This window comes from Mobula birostris, chromosome 7 (assembly GCF_030028105.1).
Source record: "Mobula birostris isolate sMobBir1 chromosome 7, sMobBir1.hap1, whole genome shotgun sequence".
NCBI classification, from domain to species: Eukaryota; Metazoa; Chordata; class Chondrichthyes; order Myliobatiformes; family Myliobatidae; genus Mobula; species Mobula birostris.
Genome location: NC_092376.1, coordinates 50,625,927 through 50,648,729, shown reverse-complemented (window position 1 = coordinate 50,648,729; position 22,803 = coordinate 50,625,927). Strand labels below are relative to the sequence as shown.

Below are 22,803 nucleotides of genomic sequence, written 5' to 3'. Positions count from 1 at the left end.
AATGAGTCAAAGCAGCAGTTGAGGTCATGAACAATAGACAGATTACAGAGGAGGAGGTGCTTGCTGTCTTGAGGAAAATTAGGGTGGATAAGTTCTCAGGGCCTGACAAAGTTTTCCCTCAGACCTTGTGGGAGGCTAAAAATTGCAGTGACCCTAGCAAACATATTGCAGTGGCCTTAGCCACGGATGAGGTGCCAGAGGATTGGAGAATAGTTCATGTCATTGTGTTGTTTAAGAAAAGCTTTAAGAATAAACCAGGGTAAACAAGGAAATTATAGGCTGGTAAGCCTGACATCAGTACTGGGAAGGTTATTGGAAGGTATTCTAAGGGATCAGACATACAAGTATTTGGATAGACAGAGACTATCAGAGATAGTCAACATGGCTTTGCGTATGGTAGATGGTGTCTAACCAATCTTATGGAGTTTTTTTGAGGAAGTTACCAGGAAAGTTGATGAAGGCAAGGCAGTGGATGGTATCTACATGGACTTTATCAAGGAATTAGACAAGGTCCCACAAGGGAGGTTGATCAAGAAGGTTTAGTCGCTGGGCATTCAAGATGAGGTTGTAAATTGGATTAGACATTGACCTTGTGAGAGAAGTCAGAGGCTAACAGTACAGGGTTGCCTCTCTGACTGGAGGCCTGTGACAAGTGGTGTGCTGCAGGGATTGGTGCTTGGTCTATTGTCGTTTGTCATCCGAATCAACAATCTGTATGATAATATGGTAAACCGCATTAGCAAATTTGCCAAAGTCACCAAGACTGGGGGTGTAGTGAATATCAAGGAAGACTATCAAAGCTTGCAGTGGGCTCTGTACCACCAGGAAAAATGACAGAAAAATTACAGATGGAACTTAATGCAGACAAGTATGAGGCATTGCGCTCTGGGAGGACAAACCAGAGCAGCGGTTACAGAGTGAGCAGCAGGGAATGTGGGAATGCATATCCATAATTCCTTCCACAGGTAACTAGAATTGTAAAGAAAGCTTTTAGCACATTGGCCTTCATAAATCAAAGTACCGAGTAAAGGAGTTGGAATGTTATGTTGAAGTTGTATAAGATGTAGGTAAAGACCTAATTTGGAGTACTGTGTGCAGTTTTGGTCACCTACTTACAGGAAAGATGCCAATAAGATTGAAAGATTGCATAAAAAATCTACAAGGATGTTACCAGGACTTGATGACTAGATTCTTGATTGGTCAAGGCATGAGGGGATACAGGGAGAAGGCAGGAGTTTGGGACTGAAAGGAAAATTGAATCAGCCTTGATGAAATGGCAGAGCAGACTCAAAGGGCCAAATGGTCTAATTCTGCTCCTCTCCCTTGTGGTCTTGTGATGACCTGAGTTATACGGAAAGGTTGACTAACTTAAGACTTTATTCCCTAGAGCTTAGAAGAATTAGGGGAGATTTGATAGAGGTATGCAAAATAATGAGTGGTATAGATAGGGTAAATGTAAGCAGGCTTTTTCCACTGAGGTTGAGAGATACTAGAACTAGAACTCATAGGTTTAGGGTGAAAGGTGAAATGTTTAAGGGGAACAGCAGGGGTAACTTCTTCACTCAGAGGGTAACGAGAGTGTTGAATGAGCTGCCAGTGCTAGTGGTGGATACGGGGTCGATTTCAACATTTATGAGAAATTTGGATACGTAGTGGTTGAGAGGGGTATGGAAGACTATGGTTCAGGTGCAGGTCGATGGGACTGGGCAGAAAAATAGTTTGGCACAGATTAGATGGGTCGAAGGGACTGTATCTGTGTTGTATTGTTTTATGACTTCAAGTAATGTCACTATGAAACAATAAAACTGCTTTGAAGCTTCCTTGTTTACTAAAGTACACATACCTAGAACTTGACTTGCGTTGGCACTGGGCACCTTCTGCTTGCATGGTGTTTTCCCTGGGCTTGGTCTCTGTCCATTTGTCAGCAGCATTTGGCATTTCTTTAAGTGTAGCAACATTTCTCTGGTGTGGTAGTGACGTAAGTTGTTGCGATGGGCTTTCCCCACTATTAGATCTGCTCCACACGGATTTATCATCACTACCATCATCTGGTTTTTGAAAACTGCGACTTTGAGAAGGCTGTGAATCTGACAATTGATTAGAACATCTTGGAAAGTTGATACCCCAACTGCCCCTACCACTTCCAGAATCTTCAGGCTTCAAAAACTTAGATTTTAAATCATTTAAGGGAAAGGATTTATCTTTCCCTCTGTCATGAAAATGATCACTTCCTAAATTTTTGGCACCAGTACTTCGTTGCACTTTCTCCTTATGTTTTTCTTCTTGGATTCTGCATTCTCTATCTTTATCTTCAGCATGCTCCATTTCCACCTCTCTTTCATTGGATTTTTTATCTTTACATCGACTGGCAGTTTCTTGTCTTTCTTTATCCCTTTTCCATTTAAGTTCATCCTGGAAATTTCCTACTGGTTTCTCTCTCTCAGCGGCGCTCTCACGTTCCTCATGTCTGTCTTTGTCTCCATTTTGTCCTCTCCCAGAATCATATTTTTTCTTATCAGTCTGATCAGAAGTCCAGTTCCTTGCTTTTTCCCAAGACCCTCTCCAACTCCCTTCAGAACACTTTGGATAGTTCGATGCTGCAATTTCCTCGGCAGCTTGTAGCTTCTCCTGGAATACTTCCACAGACTATATGGAGCGGAGAAAATATATAAATATTCATCATTAGCAAATCTTTCCATTTGGATCACTTTCATTACTTCAATTTCATATCATTGCAATTGCTTTGCAATTAAAATATTAACCTAAAAAAAAAATCAATTTTACACATCATATAATCCTCCACAAATAGTAAAGCAGATAAATATTATTTTTGAAAGAAGCAAAAAGCAGAAAAAAAATCAGAAGCAAAAGAAAAAGCTGTCAGCACTCAGATGACCAAAGAGCATCTGTGGGGAAAGAGTCCATGTCTTAAGTCAACGACACGAAATTAGGACTGGAAAATTGACCAAACAAGCATATTTTAAGTTGCAGGTAGGGGAAGGATTGAAAAGAACAGGAGTGCAAGGCAATTCTGGATTTTATTAATAGACACACAGCATATAAAAATAAATAAGTCATTTTGAATCTTGTCCAGCCACATCTCAGGTACTGTTTTCAATTCCAGTTTTCCTGTTATTGGAAGTATGTGAAGACATTAGTGAAGATCAACAAAAGATGAGGAACTACTGTGAAAAGGACAGATTAGAGAAGCTGAGACTGACTTTGTTAAAGAAGGCTGAAGGAAAATTTGATAGAAGTATATAAAATGTTGAGAAGGATGGTTGAGGAAGGCTGACCTTTTGATAGATGGACTGAAGACCAGAGTTCACAGATGAAAAAGGGAATACATTGAGAGATGAGGAAAAACTCAAGTGTGTCGAAACCTGGAAAGCATTTTGTGCATACTTAGTGAACGCAGGTTCCACCAAGGCCTTCAAGATGAAGCCGAACAAATATACGTGAAAGAAAATCTTAAAAAGAGGTTTGGGGTAGAACTAGCAAGTTGGTCTGATACAGATTTAACATGCATATGAATGTCAAAAGCAAATCTGTGCTGTGACCATTCTGTGATTCTGTTTTGTGCCTCTGTAATATGCATCTCCTGCTTCTTGCAGTAATTTTCTATTTTAATCATTGTGTAGAAATCTATTTTTATTTTTTACTTAATTAAGGCAAATAGCAGCTTCAGACACATGCATAACCCGAAGGATATAAATCTATAATTGTTAAAAGTAAACATGTTTAATGGACGTGATAGAAATGTAAATAATGAAAACTAGAATGACAGACTAGAAGGCTCATGAGCCAAAACAAATACAGTTGACATAATCTGTCAAATCCTACACAGCATATAAGGACAAACTTGCAAACCTTAAATGGGTTTTATAGGGACTGAACATATAGCAACATGGTGTCTTATCCAAATATGAAGACACTGAAGTGATGTTTAAAAATTAGAAATTAAAAGCAGAAGGTGAAAAATATAAATGAATCATTGCTTAGTTACATTAAAATGATCTTACACCATATCTCTCAGCAATTACATCCTCTAGTTGACGCTGATCCCTCACTGCCTGTTCCTTCATGCGCTTATAGGATCGTCTCAACCAGCTCAGCCCGCCATCTTCTACTGAAGCTGCTACAGATTGAAGAGTTGGGAATAATTATTTTTTAATTTTATTGGAATACAAAATTTCTGTTAAAACTAACTAGGAATTTATCAAGACCTGTAATATTTGAAACCAGAATTATGTATTAATTTAACATGCAGGAATTGTTCCATATTATTGAGTCGTTTTACAAAGAAACTAAATCAATCTTACTGATGAAAAGTCTTCTATTTCCCACAAAATATGATGACATTATTACAATTTGCCAAGACGCTTTCTATCTATTCGCTTTTGAAAAGAATTCACAAACAGAAGAGATTCCGGAAATCCAATAATTTACACGTGTCTCTACATCTTAAAGCAGTTCATCTGAAAGAATAAGTTTCCTCCGAGAAGGTTCTGTGGCCAGCTACTGAAAGAACCCAAAGTGCTTTAGTTCAAATTAAAAAGTGGTGAGGAATTTATGTTATATCTCCAAAACATTAAGCTAATTGCAAGAAAAACACAGGAGCCCAGGAGCACAGGCCTTAATTTCTTTTACTTAAAGCCAAGTGCATACATATGAGGTGGTACAATAATGACATATGCAATTCATGCATTTTACATCTACCCGTAATGAATTACTTAAACAAAGAATGCTTAATCAAACAATATATTTACAATATTACTCAAATATTAGCAATATATAATAAATACACAACATCCCTCCCAATTTAGCTATAAACTTCAATTTAATATAGATTGTATCTGAACTTATACACATACAGTATACTACATAATACCACTACTATACAGACATACACAGCATAGTAAATTTTAAGCAACACACAAAATGCCAGAGGAACTTCAGGCCAGGCAGCATCTGCAGAAAAGAGTACAGTCGTCCCTCGGTATCTGTGGGGGATTGGTTCCAGGACCCCCCTCCCACCCCCTGCGGATACCAAAATCCGCGAATGCTCAGGTCCCTTACATAAATCCATGGATGCGAAGGAACGAGACGCGAGGCTAACAATGCTCAAGCAATGAGTGCTGGAGAGAGACTGAGGATCTGTGAAATGGCGGGAGGCTACAGCAGGGTATGCCTACACACCACTTCATTCGCGTGGATTAAGTGTAGTGCTCGGCACGCGGCAAATTCAAGCTTTGCTTTTGGGAATTTCCTGGAATTTTTTCCGAATATTTTCGATCTGCAGATGTGGAACAGGCAGATACGGAGGGCCGACTGTACAGTCGACGTTTCAGGCTGAGACACTTCATCAGGACCCCAGTCCCATACAGGCCTAAAGATTTAATTGTTGTGGAGGATTTCTTACTTTTGAGAGAGAACATCTTTCCTACCAAGGGAGGTCACTCTGCTTGACAGATGAGACTTGTGGCTGTGAAAACAACCTCAGGTTCTGGGGCCTCCTCTGTGGTATTGACCCAGACTGCAGGAAGTGATTCTGACAGCTCTGGACACCCTTCTTCTCCTTTTCTCGGCCTCTGGATCCACTCTATCCTGGCTTCTCTCACTGCCCCACTTTCTTTCACTCTCCTTCTCCTTCTTCTAGTATCTCCTCATTTGCTAATTTCTCAACAAATTAAGTCCTGTTTATCCTCTTCCATTTCCATTGCACTTATGTCATCCTCTTTTTTTCCTTTTTCTTCTTTGTTGGATGTGCAACTTGATCTTGGGAAGATACATTTAGTTTACTGGAATACTCACTTATTAATGCTTCTATTAATAAGGGGGCATGAGAAGGCCTTGGCGAGTAGGATAAAGGGAAACCCCAAGGCATTCCTCAATTCTGTGAAGAACAAAAGGATGACAGGAGTGAAGGTAGGACCAATTAGAGATAAAGGTGGGAAGATGTGCCTGGAGGCTGTGGAAGTGAGCGAGGTCCTCAATGAATACTTCTCTTCGGTATTCACCAATGAGAAGGAACTTAATGACGGTGAGGATAATATGAGTGAGGATGATGTTCTGGAACATGTTGATATTAAGGAAGAGGAGGTGTTGGAGTTGTTAAAATACATTAGGACAGATAAGTCCCCAGGGCCTGACGGAATATTCCCGAGGCTGCTCCATGAGGCGAGGGAAGAAATTGCTGAGCCTCTGGCTAGGATCTTTATGTCCTCGTTGTCCACGGGAATGCTACCGGAGGACTGGAGGGAGGCGAATGTTGTCCCCTTGTTCAAAAAAAGGTAGTAGAGATAGTCCGGGTAATTATAGACCAGTGAGCCTTACGTCTGTGGTGGGAAAGCTGTTGGAAAAGATTCTTAGAGATAGCATCTGTGGGCATTTAGAGAATCATGGTCTGATCAGGGACAGTCAGCATGGTTTTGTGAAGGGCAGATCGTGTCTAACAATCCTGATAGAGTTCTTTGAGGAGGTGACCAGGCATATAGATGAGAGTAGTGCAGTGGATGTGATCTATATGGATTTTAGTAAGGCATTTCACAAGGTTCCACACTGTAGGCTTATTCGGAAAGTCAGAAGGCATGGGAACCCGGAAGTTTGGCCAGGTGGATTCAGAATTGGCTTGCCTGCAGAAGGCAGAGGGTCGTGGTGGAGGGAGTACATTCAGATTGGAGGGTTGTGACTAGTGGTGAGCCACAAGGATTGGTTCTGGGACTTTCACTTTTCGTAAATTTTATTAACGACCTGGATGTGGGGGTAGAAGGGTGGGTTGGCAAGTTTGCAGACGACACAAAGGTTGGTGGTGTTGTAGATAGTGTAGAGGATTGTCGGAGATTAGATTATGAGGACACGCAGTGCTTTTTTATTGTCATTTAGTAATGCATGCATTAAGAAATGATACAATATTAGGGTTAGGGTTAGGATTGCAGAGAGACATTGATAGGTTGCAGAAGTGGGCTGAGAAGTGGCAGATGGAGTTCAACCCGAAGAAGTGTGAGGCGGTACACTTTGGAAGGACAAACTCCAAGGCAGAGTACAAAGTAAATGGCAGGATACTTGGTAGTGTGGAGGAGCAGAGGGATCTGAGGGTACATGTCCACAGATCCCTGAAGGTTGCCTCACAGGTAGATAGCGTAGTTAAGAAAGCTTATGGGGTTTAGCTTTCATAAGTCAAGGGATAGAGTTTAAGAGTCACGAGGTAATGATGCAGCTCTAAAAAACTCTGGTTAGGCCACACGTGGAGTACTGTGTCCAGTTCTGGTCGCCTCACTATGGGAAGGATGTGGAAGCATTGGAAAGGGGACAGAGGAGATTTACCAGGATGCTGCCTGGTTTAGAGAGTATGGATTATGATCAGAGATTAAGGGAGCTAGGGCTTTACTCTTTGGAGAGAAGAAGGATGAGAGGAGATATGATAGAGGTGTACAAGATATTAAGAGGAATAGGTAGAGTGGATAGCCAGTGCCTCTTCCCCAGGGCACCACTGCTCAATACAAGAGGACATGGCTTTAAGGTTAAGGGGTGGGAAGTTCAAGGGGGATATTAGAGGAAGGTTTTTTACTCAGAGAGTGGTTGGTGCATGGAATGCACTGCCTGAGTCAGTGGTGGAGGCAGATACACCAGTGAAATTTAAGAGACTACTAGACAGGTATATGGAGAAATTTAAGGTGGATGGTAATATGGGAGGCAGGGTTTGAGGGTCAGCACAACATTGTGGGCCGAAGGGCCTGTACTGTGCTGTACTGTTCTATGTTCTATTGCTCCCTTTACGATCTGATCTCTCTTCTGTTTCCTCATCCAGAACATCATCTGACAATCTTCTGCTTTCATATCTCCATTGACTTTCTTTTTCACCTTCCATTCATCCAGCTTTGCTTTGGTGTTTGCATCCACTTGTACAAGCAGCTTTTAGTCTCCCACTTGAAGTTCATGCAATAGCCTTAATGTACTCAGAGTAGATTCTGGTTCTTATTACTCACAAAGGCCGAATGCTTGCAACTTTCCAAAAGCCCCTTGAACTGCTTCCAGCTTAAAACCAAGCCACATTTCACAAGTAACTATCTCATTAAAATATCAGAAGCTTTCTCATATATGCTGCCTACAAAAAATGTAGTCGGACCATTGCTTTCCTCACTTTCACCACTCCTTGGAGCAGTCCGATCCTTCCTTGATTCAATATCCTTTCCAACCAGTGGCACAGAATTGGCACCCACACCTGTTTGTCCTCTACTGGGCGATGGTCCATGGAGGCAGTTGTGGCATCATCCAGTAACTTCCTTAATTCACTTTCAGTTGACTCTATTACAGGGGGTGTGGCATACAATCTATTTTTAGTTGCCTCAGCCAATCACACCCTCACTTTCTTCTTTGTAAAATTTATTGTTACAATCCAAAGACAAGTCTACTCCAAGAACATCGGGTACTACAGGGCTACTCCATCAGTGAGCTGCTCGTTGATCAGAATAGCTCAAATGATGTCAGCAGTGAAGCCAGCTGAGAAGTCGAAAGGGTCGGCCGAGGTGTTGAAGGAGCCCGTTGGGGTATCGAAGGAGCCCACGATGTGTTGCAGGAGTTGGTTTGGGTATGGAAGAGCTGACCTGGCTGTAGAGGGTGCTGCCCTTTACTCGGAAGCATAGCTTGGTGATAAAGTAAATAGCCACTGCCTGTTACTCTTCTCTGATGGAAGGACGGTCTACGTGGGAGCTGTCAGTTGTACTGAGAACCAGGCCTCAAGCCCCAGGCTTGCCTGCTGCTGCAGACCAGGTGAAGGACGCAGAAGCACGACAGCATGGTTGAGCTTGGCCTGGGCCAGGCCTCTCCCGTCAGTGCTGCCCTCCCGTGTTCAAGCGGTGGGATGACAAGCTGGATTGTGTGTGTCTGTACAATGTTGGGAAACTGTACCATCGATTACTGGACATCGTCGTTCAGTGAGTATGCTTCTTTGTTTGATATTTTGAATTATGTTACTCGCTATTTTTGAATGTTTGCTTGCTAGTTTGAATGTTTTGCACCTTGCCCCAGAGGAATGCTGTCACGTTCAGCAGTATCTATGTATCGTTTGAATGACAATAAAACTTGATTTGATTTTGACAATACTGGCCCTCCAGTTTTTACCACATACGAGACTCATGCGGCTCGTTGGTTGTTGCATTTTACTGTTATGAACGTCATTCCCACAGGAGTTATCTTTTCAAGTATAAGTTCTAAGTTGGATATCCGCAGGCTTCAGTTCAGTATCTTTGAAATGCTGTTCAAACTCATTTGGTGAAACCACTGAAGCAGCTGAGCCAATGTCCAATTCCATTTAAATTAATTTGCTGATCATTTTAGTACAAGCCATCTTGCTTGTCTTTTAGTTTTCACATTATAGATCTCAAGGCTACCCAGTCCTGATTCACTCTAATCATTATCAGATTTTTCATCAACACCATGTTCTTTTTGAAACTGCTAATTTTTCCCTTCCCTGTGGAATCCATTTACTTTTGTCTGTCTGACATGCTCTTTGTATGTGTAACCTTCTCACTGGGCTCATAAACCAACGTGCTCATTAGCTAACTTTGCTAACAGCCACGCAACTCAGCGATGAGAAGGCCATCTTTCATCTAGGGTCATTATAATTTGGGGTTCGATCAAACAGGAATGTTGTGACGTTCCAATTAAAGGAACCTCAATTTGAGTGAATGCTGTGTGAGTACTGCCCATACACAGTTATCTGTCGGCAAGAAATAACAGATCGAGCACCAGCATAAAATTATAATGAAAGTATATTTACCAAATTTTCAACTTTAACAAACAGCTACAGAAAAAGAGAAGTGCCCATTACAGTTAAACCAGTCCAATGTGCACATAAACGTTGGAACTCATACTGGAGTATTCGGGGGGGGGGGGGGGTGTATCTCTTACTCGCGTTCTGTTCAGCTACGCCTCGTGACATTTCCTGTCTACTAGAGGGTACCTCCCCGTCTATCACTCACACCTTCCAACGGTTCAGGTCACCCTGCCCTCTGACTGAACTCAGCTTCATTCAGTTCAAGCAGGTGCTGCCAAACATCTTAAATCTCCGTTGGTGCTAACCGGTGAGAACTCTCTTGGAAAGGGGTGTCCTCCATCATCCTAGCTACTCCTTCAGGTCATTATGTGACAGGTTTAGACAGGATGCACCACACAGTTCCATGTTTATGCTCATCCTTCTGCTTAGGAGGAACTTGCACCTTCTTGAAAGCAGCTCTGTACACCGGATCAATGGACAAGCTTTTCAAATAAATTCTCTCCATCTCCTTTTTCTTGCATGCTCCTATGAGCCTCACAACGGAAGTATTTATTCACCTTTTTCAAGTGGATCTGGACAGACCAACACAATGTGTCAATAGTCTCAGTTACTCCAACGGCTGCTTCCAAAAACTCCAATTTTAACAACAAGTAACCATTGTACAGGTACTCATCAGAACTAAACCTCAAATCTCAAGAGCACTGAGAGGTGTCAATGGTAAATGAGTCAAATATTGGATGTAAAGGGATCTATAAAGCAAAGGAACTTGAGAACCTGTGTCAAGTATGGGTCTAGCATAAATATCATCAATCTGTATGGATACATCAGAGCCTTGTTCCACTAAACCTTCACAAATAGTGTTTTGTACTTTAGCATTTCCCTTGATTGGAACAGATCCTCTTCGAGATGACAGCACGTTCCTTTACTGGCTCCCTCTGAAGTTTTGCCTATTTTTTCCTCTGTTTGATTAACCACTGACTTACTACTCAAAGATTTTTCTGTCCCCCACAGTCTCACTTGAAATGCCCATCTTCTCCACAGTTGTAACAGAAAATACCAGTTGCCTCTCTGGTCAAGGGACCCTTTTCAGCAGCATTTCTCTAGGTCGCAAGTCAGGATTCCCAACAGACATGTCACGTTTAGCTGAAACGTGAGCAGACATTCATTGAGTCAGCTCAGCTCAAAGGCTTTTCATTTCATTCCTCAAAAGCTCTATCAATGTGGCATAAGGGGTCACTTTAGCAGCAGAAGCTATCACTGAAGGCACTACTTCACTTTTGGAATTGATCCACTTCTCAATCATGTTTTCCTCCTCTCTAACTTTTCTGAATAACTCGGTAAAAGATGGAGGAGGGCACATCTTGTAGGCCATTCGAATACATAATCATGTCATGTGACAGCACACCCTTCATAACTTGCTCCACCCTCAAGCAATTTCTCCCAGACAGTTGTGGCACAAACAATCCAGCAGTTTCTCCAACCTGAAAAGGTAGGCAGACAGCTTCTCCTTTTTCCTGGAATGCCTGCCTAAACTTGATCATAAGATCAGCTAAACTTTCAGTGGTGCCAAAAGCATCTTCCAGAACTTCCAAGTAATTAGCTGACATTGCTAATGGGTTCTCTGCCTTTAGGAACCTCACTTTATCAGCAGCCAGATCCTTTAAACTCTCTACCAGTCTCTGTTTTTTCATATTATCTGAGCACTACCATTCATCCAGTAACTGAGATGTCTACTCAGCCCAAGCCTCATATTCTTTTTCCCCATCGTGAGTGGGTTTAACTCCAGAGAACACTCCCAGTCTCCCATAACTTTGGCTCTTTTGTAACAGGAACACTTTAGCACTTATCAACCAGTGATGTATTAGCCAAAACCAGTTCAGAATTTAAATCAACCGCTGAAGGACCCATTAGACAACTCCTTTCCCTCACCACAGAAATGAGAACAACTCGCCTTTAAAGTTTTCACCCTCAGCTACATTCCCCCTGCTCTAGAGATATGAACTGGCTCTGGCCCTACCTGCAATTTTGACCACCCAATTGGTCAAAACGCCATTCCATCAGTGCAACTTTTCCCTATACCTTTACAGAACTCAGCACTCTAAGTAGCAGTCATTGGGAATTCAGACATCCACCCCACTCAGAACACAACCTTATGGATATCCTCAAACAACAGGAATTCTGCAGATGCTGGAAATTCAAGCAACACACATAAAAGTTGCTGGTGAACGCAGCAGGCCAGGCAGCATCTCTAGGAAGAGGTGCAGTCGACGTTTCAGGCTGAGACCCTTCGTCAGGACTAACTGAAGGAAGAGTGAGTAAGGGATTTGAAAGTTGGAGGGGGAGGGGGAGATCCAAAATGATAGGAGAAGACAGGAGGGGGAGGGATAGAGCCAAGAGCTGGACAGGTGATAGGCAAAAGGGATACGAGAGGATCATGGGACAGGAGGTCCGGGAAGAAAGACAAAGGGGGGGGGACCCAGAGGATGGGCAAGGGGTATATTCAGAGGGACAGAGGGAGAAAAAGGAGAGTGAGAGAAAGAATGTGTATAAAAATAAGTAACAGATGGGGTACGAGGGGGAGGTGGGGCATTAGCGGAAGTTAGAGAAGTCGATGTTCATGCCATCAGGTTGGAGGCTACCCAGACGGAATATAAGGTGTTGTTCCTCCAACCTGAGTGTGGCTTCATCTTTACAGTAGAGGAGGCCGTGGATAGACATGTCAGAATGGGAATGGGATGTGGAATTAAAATGTGTGGCCACTGGGAGATCCTGCTTTCTCTGGCAGACAGAGCATAGATGTTCAGCAAAGCGGTCTCCCAGTCTGTGTCGGGTCTTGCCAATATATAAAAGGCCACACCGGGAGCACCGGACACAGTATATCACCCCAGCTGACTCACAGGTGAAGTGTTGCCTCACCTGGAAGGACTGTTTGGGGCCCTGAATGGTGGTAAGGGAGGAAGTGTAAGGGCACGTGTAGCACTTGTTCCGCTTACACGGATAAGTGCCAGGAGGGAGATCAGTGGGGAGGGATGGGGGGGATGAATGGACAAGGGAGTTGCGTAGGGAGCGATCCCTGCGGAATGCAGAGAGCGGCAGTGAGGGAAAGATGTGCTTAGTGGTGGGATCCCGTTGGAGGTGGCGGAAGTTACGGAGAATAATATGTTGGACCCGGAGGCTGGTGGGGTGGTAGGTGAGGACCAGGGTAACCCTATTCCTAGTGGGTTGGCGGGTGGATGGAGTGAGAGCAGATGTACGTGAAATGGGGGAGACGCGTTTAAGAGCAGAGTTGATAGTGGAGGAAGGAAGCCCCTTTCTTTTCTCGACACGGTTTTATCCCCCCTTGTTCAATCCCTTCCGACCTATGTTCGTGACACTTCTCACGCTCTTAAACTTTTCGATCATTTTAAGTTCCCTGGACCCCACCGCTTTATTTTCACCATGGATGTCCAGTCCCTACATACTTCCATCCCCCATCAGGAAGGTCTCAAAGCTCTACGCTTCTTTTTGGATTCCAGACCTAATCAGTTCCTCTCTACCACCACTCTGCTCCGTCTAGCGGAATTAGTCCTTACTCTTAATAATTTCTCCTTTGGCTCCTCCCACTTCCTCTAAACTAAAGGTGTAGCTATGGGCACCCGTATGGGTCCTAGCTATGCCTGCCTTTTTGTTGGCTTTGTGGAACAATCTATGTTCCGTGCCTATTCTGGTACCTGTCCCCCACTTTTCCTTCGCTACATCGACAACTGCATTGGCGCTGCTCCCTGCACGCATGCAGAGCTCGTTGACTTTATTAACTTTGCCTCCAACTTTCACCCTGCCCTCAAGTTTACCTGGTCCATTTCCGACACCTCCCTCCCCTTTCTAGATCTTTCTGTCTCTGTCTCTGGAGACAGCTTATCCACTGATGTCTACTATAAGCCTACTGACTCTCACAGCTATCTGGACTATTCCTCTTCTCACCCTGTCTCTTGCAAAAACACCATCCCCTTCTCGCAATTCCTCCGTCTTTGCCGCATCTGCTCTCAGGATGAGGCTTTTCATTCTAGGATGAGGGAGATGTCTTCCTTTTTTAAAGAAAGGGGCTTCCCTTCCTCCACTATCAACTCTGCTCTTAAACACATCTCCCCCATTTCACGTACATCTGCTCTCACTCCATCCTCCCACCACCCCACTAGGAATAGGGTTCCCCTGGTCCTCACCTACCACCCCACCAGCCTCCGGGTCCAACATATTATTCTCCGTAACTTCCGCCACCTCCAACGGGATCCCACCACTAAGCACATCTTTCCCTCCCCCGCTCTCTCTGCATTCCGCAGGGTTCGCTCCCTACGCAACTCCCTTGTCCATTCGTCCCCCCCATCCCTCCCCACTGATCTCCCTCCTGGCACTTATCCGTGTAAGCGGAACAAGTGCAACACATGCCCGTACACTTCCTCCCTTACCACCATTCAGGGCCCCAAACAGTCCTTCCAGGTGAGGCAACACTTCACCTGTGAGTCAGCTGGGGTGATATACTGCGTCCGGTGCTCCCGATGTGGCCCTTTATATATTGGCGAGACCCGACACAGACTGGGAGACCGCTTTGCTGAACATCTATGCTCTGTTCGCCAGAGAAAGCAGGATCTCCCAGTGGCCACACATTTTAATTCCACATCCCATTCCCATTCTGACATGTCTATCCACGGCCTCCTCTACTGTAAAGATGAAGCCACACTCAGGTTGGAGGACAACACCTTATATTCCGTCTGGGTAGCCTCCAACCTGATGGCATGAACATCGACTTCTCTAACTTCCGCTAATGCCCCACCTCCCCCTCGTACCCCATCTGTTACTTATTTTTATACACACTCTTTTTCTCACTCTCCTTTTTCTCCCTCTGTCCCTCTGAATATACCCCTTGCCCATCCTCTGGGTCCCCCCCCCCTTGTCTTTCTTCCCGGACCTCCTGTCCCATGATCCTCTCGTATCCCTTTTGCCTATCACCTGTCCAGCTCTTGGCTCCATCCCTCCCCCTCCTGTCTTCTCCTATCATTTTGGATCTCCCCCTCCCCCTCCAACTTTCAAATCCCTTACTCACTCTTCCTTCAGTTAATCCCGACGAAGGGTCTCGGCCTGAACCATCGACTGCACCTCTTCCTACAGATGCTGCCTGGCCTGATGCGTTCACCAGCAACTTTTATGTGTGTTGCTTATGGATATCCTTTTTGAATCACACCACACCTTAATCCCCGCGACATCCATAAAAGTACCTTTATTACGATGCACCTCACTTTCCACTAGCACCAGCTTAAACATACAAATAAGCCGCTTAATCAGTCCTTAAACAGCATTCACACAGTATTCCCAGACGAGCTCTCCACAAATGTAACCCTCTCATCGGGGCTCATACACCTACTTGCTCGGTAGCTAACTCTGCTAACAGCCATGTGACTCAGCAGTGAGGCCAGCTGTCATAAACAATATCCATCTAGGGTCAGTATAATTTGGGGTTCAACCAAACTGGAACATCGTGATGTTGCGATAGAAGGAACCTCAAATTGAATGAGTGCTGTGTAAGTACTGCCCATACACAGTTATCTGTTGCCCAGAAAAATCAGATTGTACACCAGCATAAAATTATAATCAAAGTATATTTACTAAATTTTCAACTTTAATGAACAGTTACAGAAAAATAAAAGGGCCATTACAGTTAAACCAGTCCAATGTGCACATAAACATTGGAGCTCATTCTGGAGTAGTCAAAGGTGTATCTCTTTACTCATGCACTAGACCCACGGTCTGCATGAAAGCACCTGTCACATTCCAAACTTCCCTCGAAGACCGCCTCGAATGAACTGGCTCTAGGACCTTCTCTCCCATCCCACAATCCTGTTTGGCTGACACAACATCCCTAAGTTGGACAACATGGCTTATCTTTACCCAAAGCCAATACACTCTTTCCAGCATGGCACACTGCTTTTACAGAAAACTGCTAAAATAAACTATCTCACAGCATAGCAGTAGAAATCTTAACCAGGATATTACATGTGTGTCCTACTTTGTTGCATATTCTGCAGTTTTCACCTACATTGCTCTGGCGTATGTGAGCCTGCCACAATGTTAACAGAATTTGTTCAGTCTGGTTTTGCAATTTTGTTCATGCTCACTTTCATTCCTGACTGCAACTAATCTGCGTCTCTGGCCACCGTTCTATTGATTCAGCTACTTCAAAGGCTCTTTTAAATGTAACGTGCTTCAGATAGGAGCCACTTTTGAATGCTTTCTTGTAAGATTCCACAAACTAAACAATCTTTCAGCACATCATTAAGCCTATCACTGAACTGACAATGCTTGGATAATTTCTTCAATTCAGCCACATAAAATGAAATGGACTCCCCTTCCTTTTGATTCCGCTTATGAAACCTAAAGTGTTTTGCAATCACTAATGTTTTAAGTGTTTAAGTGTTTCAGTATTACATTTGCCATATTAGCAAAGGTCATTTCAGCTGGTTTGGTTGAAGCCATCAAATATCTAAGCAAACTGTATACTTTCCCAACCAATGCACTCAGCAAAGCTGGTACTTGTTTTTCATTAGCTATTCCATTTGCTTTAAAATATTGTTTAATTCGCTCCGTATAGATGAGCCAGTTATTCATTGTGCAATGGAACACGTCTATCTTTTCAACATAGCCAGTCTATCTGCTCCTTTTTGTTTTTTATGATTTTATCACCCAGTACTCACTGAATTCTTCCATTTTCTGCCTTTTTTAAAACTCAATCATTTTTCCTTTTGTGAAGAAAGTATGCTGCTCCAAAGGAAAAAAGAATGTGCTACACTTCCTTTTAAACTCAAATGTTTCACTGCATTTCAACAAAAAGGTAGCTGGGTTCATTTAAAACTTCCTTGTTGCCGCTGTTATGTTTTGTATTCTAAAACATTAAAGTAATTGTAAGGAAAAGAATGGAGCCCAAGAGAATAGGTCTTAGTTTCGTTTTTACTTTAAGCAAGGCACATACATATGATGTGGTAACGTCATGATGTATTCAATTCATGTACTTTTATGTATAACCATAATGAAATCATTTAAACAACAAAGAATGCTTGATCAAACAATATATTTACAATGTTACACGGAAACATAGAAAACATACAGCACAATACAGGCCCTTCGGCCCACAAAGCTGTGCTGAACATGTCCCTACCTTAGAACTACCTAGGCTTTACCCATAGCCCTCTATCTTTCTAAGCACCATGTAGCCATCCAGAAGTCTCTTAAAAGACCCTATCATTTCTGCCTCCACCACCACAGCCGGTAGGCCATTCCATGCACTCACCACTCTCTGCATAAAAAACTTACCCCTGACATCTCCTCTGTACCTGCTTCCAAGCACTTTAAAACTATGCCCTCTCATGTTAGCCATTTCTGCCCTGGGGAAAAACCTCTGACTACCCACATGATCAATGCCTCTCATTATTTTGTACACCTCTATCAGGTCACCTCCCATCCTCTGTCACTGCAAGGAGAAAAGGCAGAGTTCACTCAACCTATTCTCATAAGGCATGCTCCCCAATCCAGGCAACATCCTTGTAAATCTCCTCTGCACCCTTTCTCAAATATTACTGATATATTAAATGCACAACAGAATTCCTCAATGCAAGCACAAAAATCAAACTTGCCAACTTGTGGATGCAGTTCATTATAAGATCAACAAGCTCTACTCCCAACTCATATGATATTAAATCTGCTTACCCATGACACCCTTGCTCCGACATGTTACAGACCATTAAGTTATAAATTAATCCTTAGTCTGACACATGCTCAAATTGGACTCACTAAACATCAAAATGCAACTGTAAAAACCTATTTCTAATAGAAAGACAGATTAATGGAGTATAATTTGGTAGAAATGCAGTAATATTTTGAAAATCTAAAGTCAATGTCTCCAGAACATTTGGTATTTCTCACACAGAATGGTGGACAGAGCGGTAGATAAGAGTTAGTTACACTTCCTGAAGTTTCTCAGTTACAGACTGCTAACTTGGTGCAATGTTAGAAGATATGTTGAACTTGTCCACTTTTTTTCACCTGTCTGGAAAGGTACACCACATGGGGTTAAGTAGAACCTGGCACATAACTCAAGAGATAAAACATGAGTTGCTACCTTCCACAAGGAATAAGGATTATAACTACTGAACACCAGAGGAAATGAAGATGCAGCTCCACTGTGACTTCCCAAATGAAAGAATACTGAAGCTTACAAAGATAAAGAAACTTCATTGTGCCCTGACAGTAACTCAAAAATGTGAATAACACTAAAACAGCACTCAAAGCTTAATGAATGAAATTCAAATTTACCTTTTTGAATTTTTGTTGAGTCATTTTCCACAGATGGCAAGCCTGTTCCTCCATTTTTCCAAAAGGGATTTAATTCTCTTTTGTCTATTTCAGCCTACAATGAAGTACAATCAATTAATCAATTGCAACACTGTGCGTCCGACAGAGTGATCAGCAGCACTGGGGCTCCACAGGGGACTGTCTTGTCTCCCTTTCTCTTCACCATTTACACTTCGGACTTCAACTACTGCACAGAGTCTTGTCATCTTCAGAAGTTTTCTGATGACTCTGCCATAGTTGGATGCATAAGCAAGGGAGAGTACAGGGCTACGGTAGGAAACTTTGTCTCATGGTGTGAGCAGAATTATCTGCAGCTTAATGTGAAAAAGACTAAGGAGCTGGTGGTAGACCTGAGGAGAGCTAAGGTACCGGTGACCCCTGTTTCCATCCAGGGGGTCAGTGTGGACATGGTGGAGGATTACAAATACCTGGGGATACAAATTGACAATAAACTGGACTGGTCAAAGAACACTGAGGCTGTCTACAAGAAGGGTCAGAGCCGTCTCTATTTCCTGAGGATACTGAGGTCCTTTAACATCTGCCGGACAATGCTGAGGATGTTCTATGAGTCTGTGGTGGCCAGTGCGATCATGTTTGCTATTGTGTGCTGGGGCAGTAGCTGAGGGTAACAGACACCAACAGAATCAACAAACTCATTCGTAAGGCCAGTGACATTGTGGGGATGGAACTGGACTCGCTGACGGTGGTGTCTGAAAAGAAGATGCTGTCCAAGTTGCATGTCATCTTGGACAATGTCTCCCATCCACTACATAATGTACTGGTTGGGCACAGGAGTACATTCAGCCAGAGACTCATTCCACCAAGATGCAATACAGAGCGTCATAGGAAGTCATTCCTGCCTGTGGCCATCAAACTTTACAACTTCTCCCTTGGAGGATCAGACACCCTGAGCCAATAGGCTGGTCCTGGACTTATTTCCTGGCATAATTTACATATTACTATTTAATTATTTATGGTGCAAGTGTAATGAAAACCAATTTCCCCCGGGATCAATAAAGTATGACTATGACTATGACTAATGAAATTGGAAAATAATCTAGTTTGCTTCTTTCCATTATCACTTCAATAAAGACCAACTGTTGAAAATTCTTCTTCTTAAATTTGGCTGCACGTAAAAATTTATTTCCATTTTGCACTTGCTTCAAGAAAAGGCTCCATGCAAACCATGCTCTAAACTAGCACATCCACAAAAGACATAATCTCAAATGCCCCAAAAGATCTCTGAACCTTTCATGCTACAATGCACATCATCTCCAAAGAGCATGCTAATGGAATGGTGCTAAACTAACAAGTATGTAACTGTTCAATCTGGATCTCTCCACTCCAGAATTAAAGGTAACCTGAACTTCTACCATCAAGCTGCGTACAATAGTGTTTTTGTGGATGCACACTCAAGGCAAACTCCAAGTCACTGTCAATTTGTTCACTGATATATATGAGAAAAAACTTACAAATTAATTTTCCTCTTCCAGTTGACTCCACCACTCAACAGTGTCCCTCAACAATAAAAGTCTCACACAAAAAAAGGGAAAATGAGGATCAATTATCTCAGGTGTCACCTCCAAGCACAGCAGATATCAATGATGATATTCACCATCATCTTCAGTGCTTCAAGAGGAACAAAGTGCTGGAAGATAAAAACCTCAAAGCTAGAACAGAGCTCATGAATTACCAAGGTAGCAGTGACCCTTGCTCGCTTATATTTCTGAGACATGGACTATCAAAGCAATGGAACGATAATATCAATGTGATAATCAGGAAAATATTCAAGGATATTCTAAATGTAATAGCTCCACTGACACAAGGAAATCCGTGGCCCTTGACTGCTCAAATTGGAGGAGCATGCCAGTGAGAACTTCAAAGCACAAAAAAAAAACACAATGTAACTAGCTGAAGGAACGCATGATCTAAATTTTTTTAACCACCTGCCCCATTAAGTATCCTTTGTCCCAACTGCAGTTTCTGTATTGACTTAATCAGCTGCCTCAAAACCAGAAAAGCAGCAAATCACTTTCAAACCCTAGGATGGAGAACAGATTAAGGATAAGAAGAGGTTATTAGGGTAGCCCAAATGAACAAGAGAAAATACAATGACTATTTGATATATCTGAGATAAATAAGAAATTGGAAACTAGACTACCATGAATTATTTTATTTACAATGAAACCCCACATTCTGTGCACTTAAGTAACTTATAAAAACAAAAAGCTTTGTCACTCTTAAGTATGATAAATACAGCTGGCACAAAGTAAAAGCAAGAATAATAAAATCAACATCATAATCAATTCAAAGAGTCAACTTTGCTCTGCTAATAGAAAACAGCAATCAAATATGAACAGTTATACTGTTAGCTGCTCAAATCTTTCAAACGGAAAGCTGGCACATTCCTCTATATAGGAATGAGAAACTCTAGATTTAGAACAACTGCTTGGTAACAGTTGCTCAACTTTCAATAGCAAAACTTCTCAGATTATCCTTTGGACATGACCTAATTTGCCATTATCAAAACTCACAGGATCAATAACTCTAGCTAAAAGTACGTTCAGGTAGGAAAGAACACAAGCACTGTATCTGATAACTTCAAGTTTCAGTTTAGCTAGGTCGAAGTCTATTATCATTCTATAAACCGGAAAACCTCTCAGAGTAGTACAGCATGGAAACAGGCCATATGGCCCAACACCTCCAAACTGAGCAAGGTCTTTCTTTTGAAAAACACTCCGCACTGCCCCGCCATTCACCGTGCATGTCCTACCCTGGCTGAACTTCCTATCATTTCACACTTGACCAACATAAATTCCATCCAGAATTCCCACTTTTCAAGTTGATCTATATTCTGTTGTAAGTTTAAAGTTGAAAGTAAAATTAATATCAAAGTACTATATGTCAACATGGAGCAGAGAACGAGTTTGTAAATCTGGTGAAAGCAAAGGATGTTTGGAATGTCGAGGGTGGAGCACCGCGGGAGGGGTGTGGAAGGGGTGGCAGAGAAGGAGTACTGGGGGGGGGGGGTACCATGGGTGCAGACACACACAGCCATGAGACACCGTACAAGGTCATTTCATTCCAAACAATTACAGAATGTCTCTCTGGTGCTCCCAGCTCCTACCCTTCTTCCTTCCCTTTTCCCAATCGTGATTCCTCTTCCCACTCTCAGGACCACGTTAAAGACCCATATCAGAATCAGGTTTATCATCCATCACTCACATATATCATGAAATTTGCTTTTTTTTGCTGTAACAGTACAGTGCAATACATAAAATTACTACAAGACTGTGCAAAAATCTTAGGCACCTTAGCTATATATATGTGCCTAAGATTTTTACACAGTACTGTATGTCTCCATATACTACCCTAAGATTTATTTTATTGTGGGCATTCACAGTAGATACAAAGAAACATAATGGAATTAATGAAAAACTACACACAAAGAAAAATGCGCAACCAACATGTAAAATATGACAAACTCTGCAAATAATAAATAATTAATAAATAACACTGACAGCAAGAGTTCTCATAGGTTGTGGTGAGTGAAGTTATCCAAGCTGGTTCAGAAGCCTGATGGTTAAAAGGCAATAACTGTTCCTGAACCTGGTGGTGTGTGACTTAAAAGAGCCTGGGCTGGATGCTGGGTATCCTTGATGATGGATGCTTCTTTCTTGTGGCAGTACTCCTTGTAGACATGCTCAACGGTGGGAAGGGCTTTTCCTGTGATGGACTGGGCTGTATCCACTGCTTTTTGATGGTTTCTCCATTCATGGGCATTGAAGTTTCCATACCAGGCCATGATGCAACCAGTCAGGTTGCGTACCTATAAAACTTTATCAAAGTTTGGTAAGAAGCGCTGGCATGCCTTCTTTGTACAGGCACTTACATGCTGGTCCCAGGACGGTTGCTCTGAATGACAACATCAAGGAATTTAAAGTTGCTGACCCTCTCCACCTACTGGCTCATGGACCTCCCATTGCAGAGCTATAGTCAGTGAAGTCACCTGATGTAGGCATCTTCACTGTCTGGATGTTCCAAGGCTGAGTGAAGAGCCAATGAAATGGCATCTGCTGTTGACCTGTTGTGACAGTAGGCAAATTGGAACATATCCAAGTCACTCAGGGAGGAGCTGATGTGTTTCATGACCAACCTCTCAAAGCACTTCATCACGGTGAAAGTAAGTGCTACTGGATGATAGTCATTAAGGCAGGTAACCACATTCTTCTTGGACATCATCTTGAAGCAGGTGGGTACCCGAGACTGCCATAGTAAGAGGTTAAAGATATCAGTAAACACATCAGCCAGTTGATTAGCACGGGTCTACAGTACTCAGCCTGGTGTGCTAATCCTGGGTGACTTTGACCCTCCTGAAGAATGCTGTCATGTGAGCCTGAGACTAAAATTACTAGGTTGTTGGGAGCTGTGGAAGTTCGCGAAGGTGCTTCCACGTTTTGTTGGTCAAAGTGAGCATAAAAGGCATGACCTATCTGGGAACGAAACCTTGTTATCGCCTAAGTCACTTGGTTTTACTTCGTAGGAGGTGATAGCTTTCAACTCCTGCCACAACTGTTGGAACATCTTTCTGTGATTCAAGTTTAGTCCAGAATTGCCACTTCACATGAGAGATGGCTTTCCGGAGATTA

General features: G+C 42.7%; 1 protein-coding gene across 2 annotated transcripts in view; it reads right to left on the bottom strand.

Moving 5' to 3' along the window:
- The window catches only part of cwf19l2 (CWF19 like cell cycle control factor 2), a 124,475-nt gene that overhangs the window by 78,787 nt on the left and 22,885 nt on the right, over positions 1–22,803 (bottom strand). For both annotated transcript variants that reach the window (XM_072263121.1, XM_072263122.1), the window contains exons 6-8: positions 18,116–18,209; positions 4,023–4,138; positions 1,844–2,646 (exon numbers count right to left, since the gene is read on the bottom strand). In XM_072263121.1, coding sequence (XP_072119222.1) covers positions 1,844–2,646; positions 4,023–4,138; positions 18,116–18,209 — 1,013 coding nt within the window. The remainder of the gene's footprint in view (positions 1–1,843; positions 2,647–4,022; positions 4,139–18,115; positions 18,210–22,803) is intronic.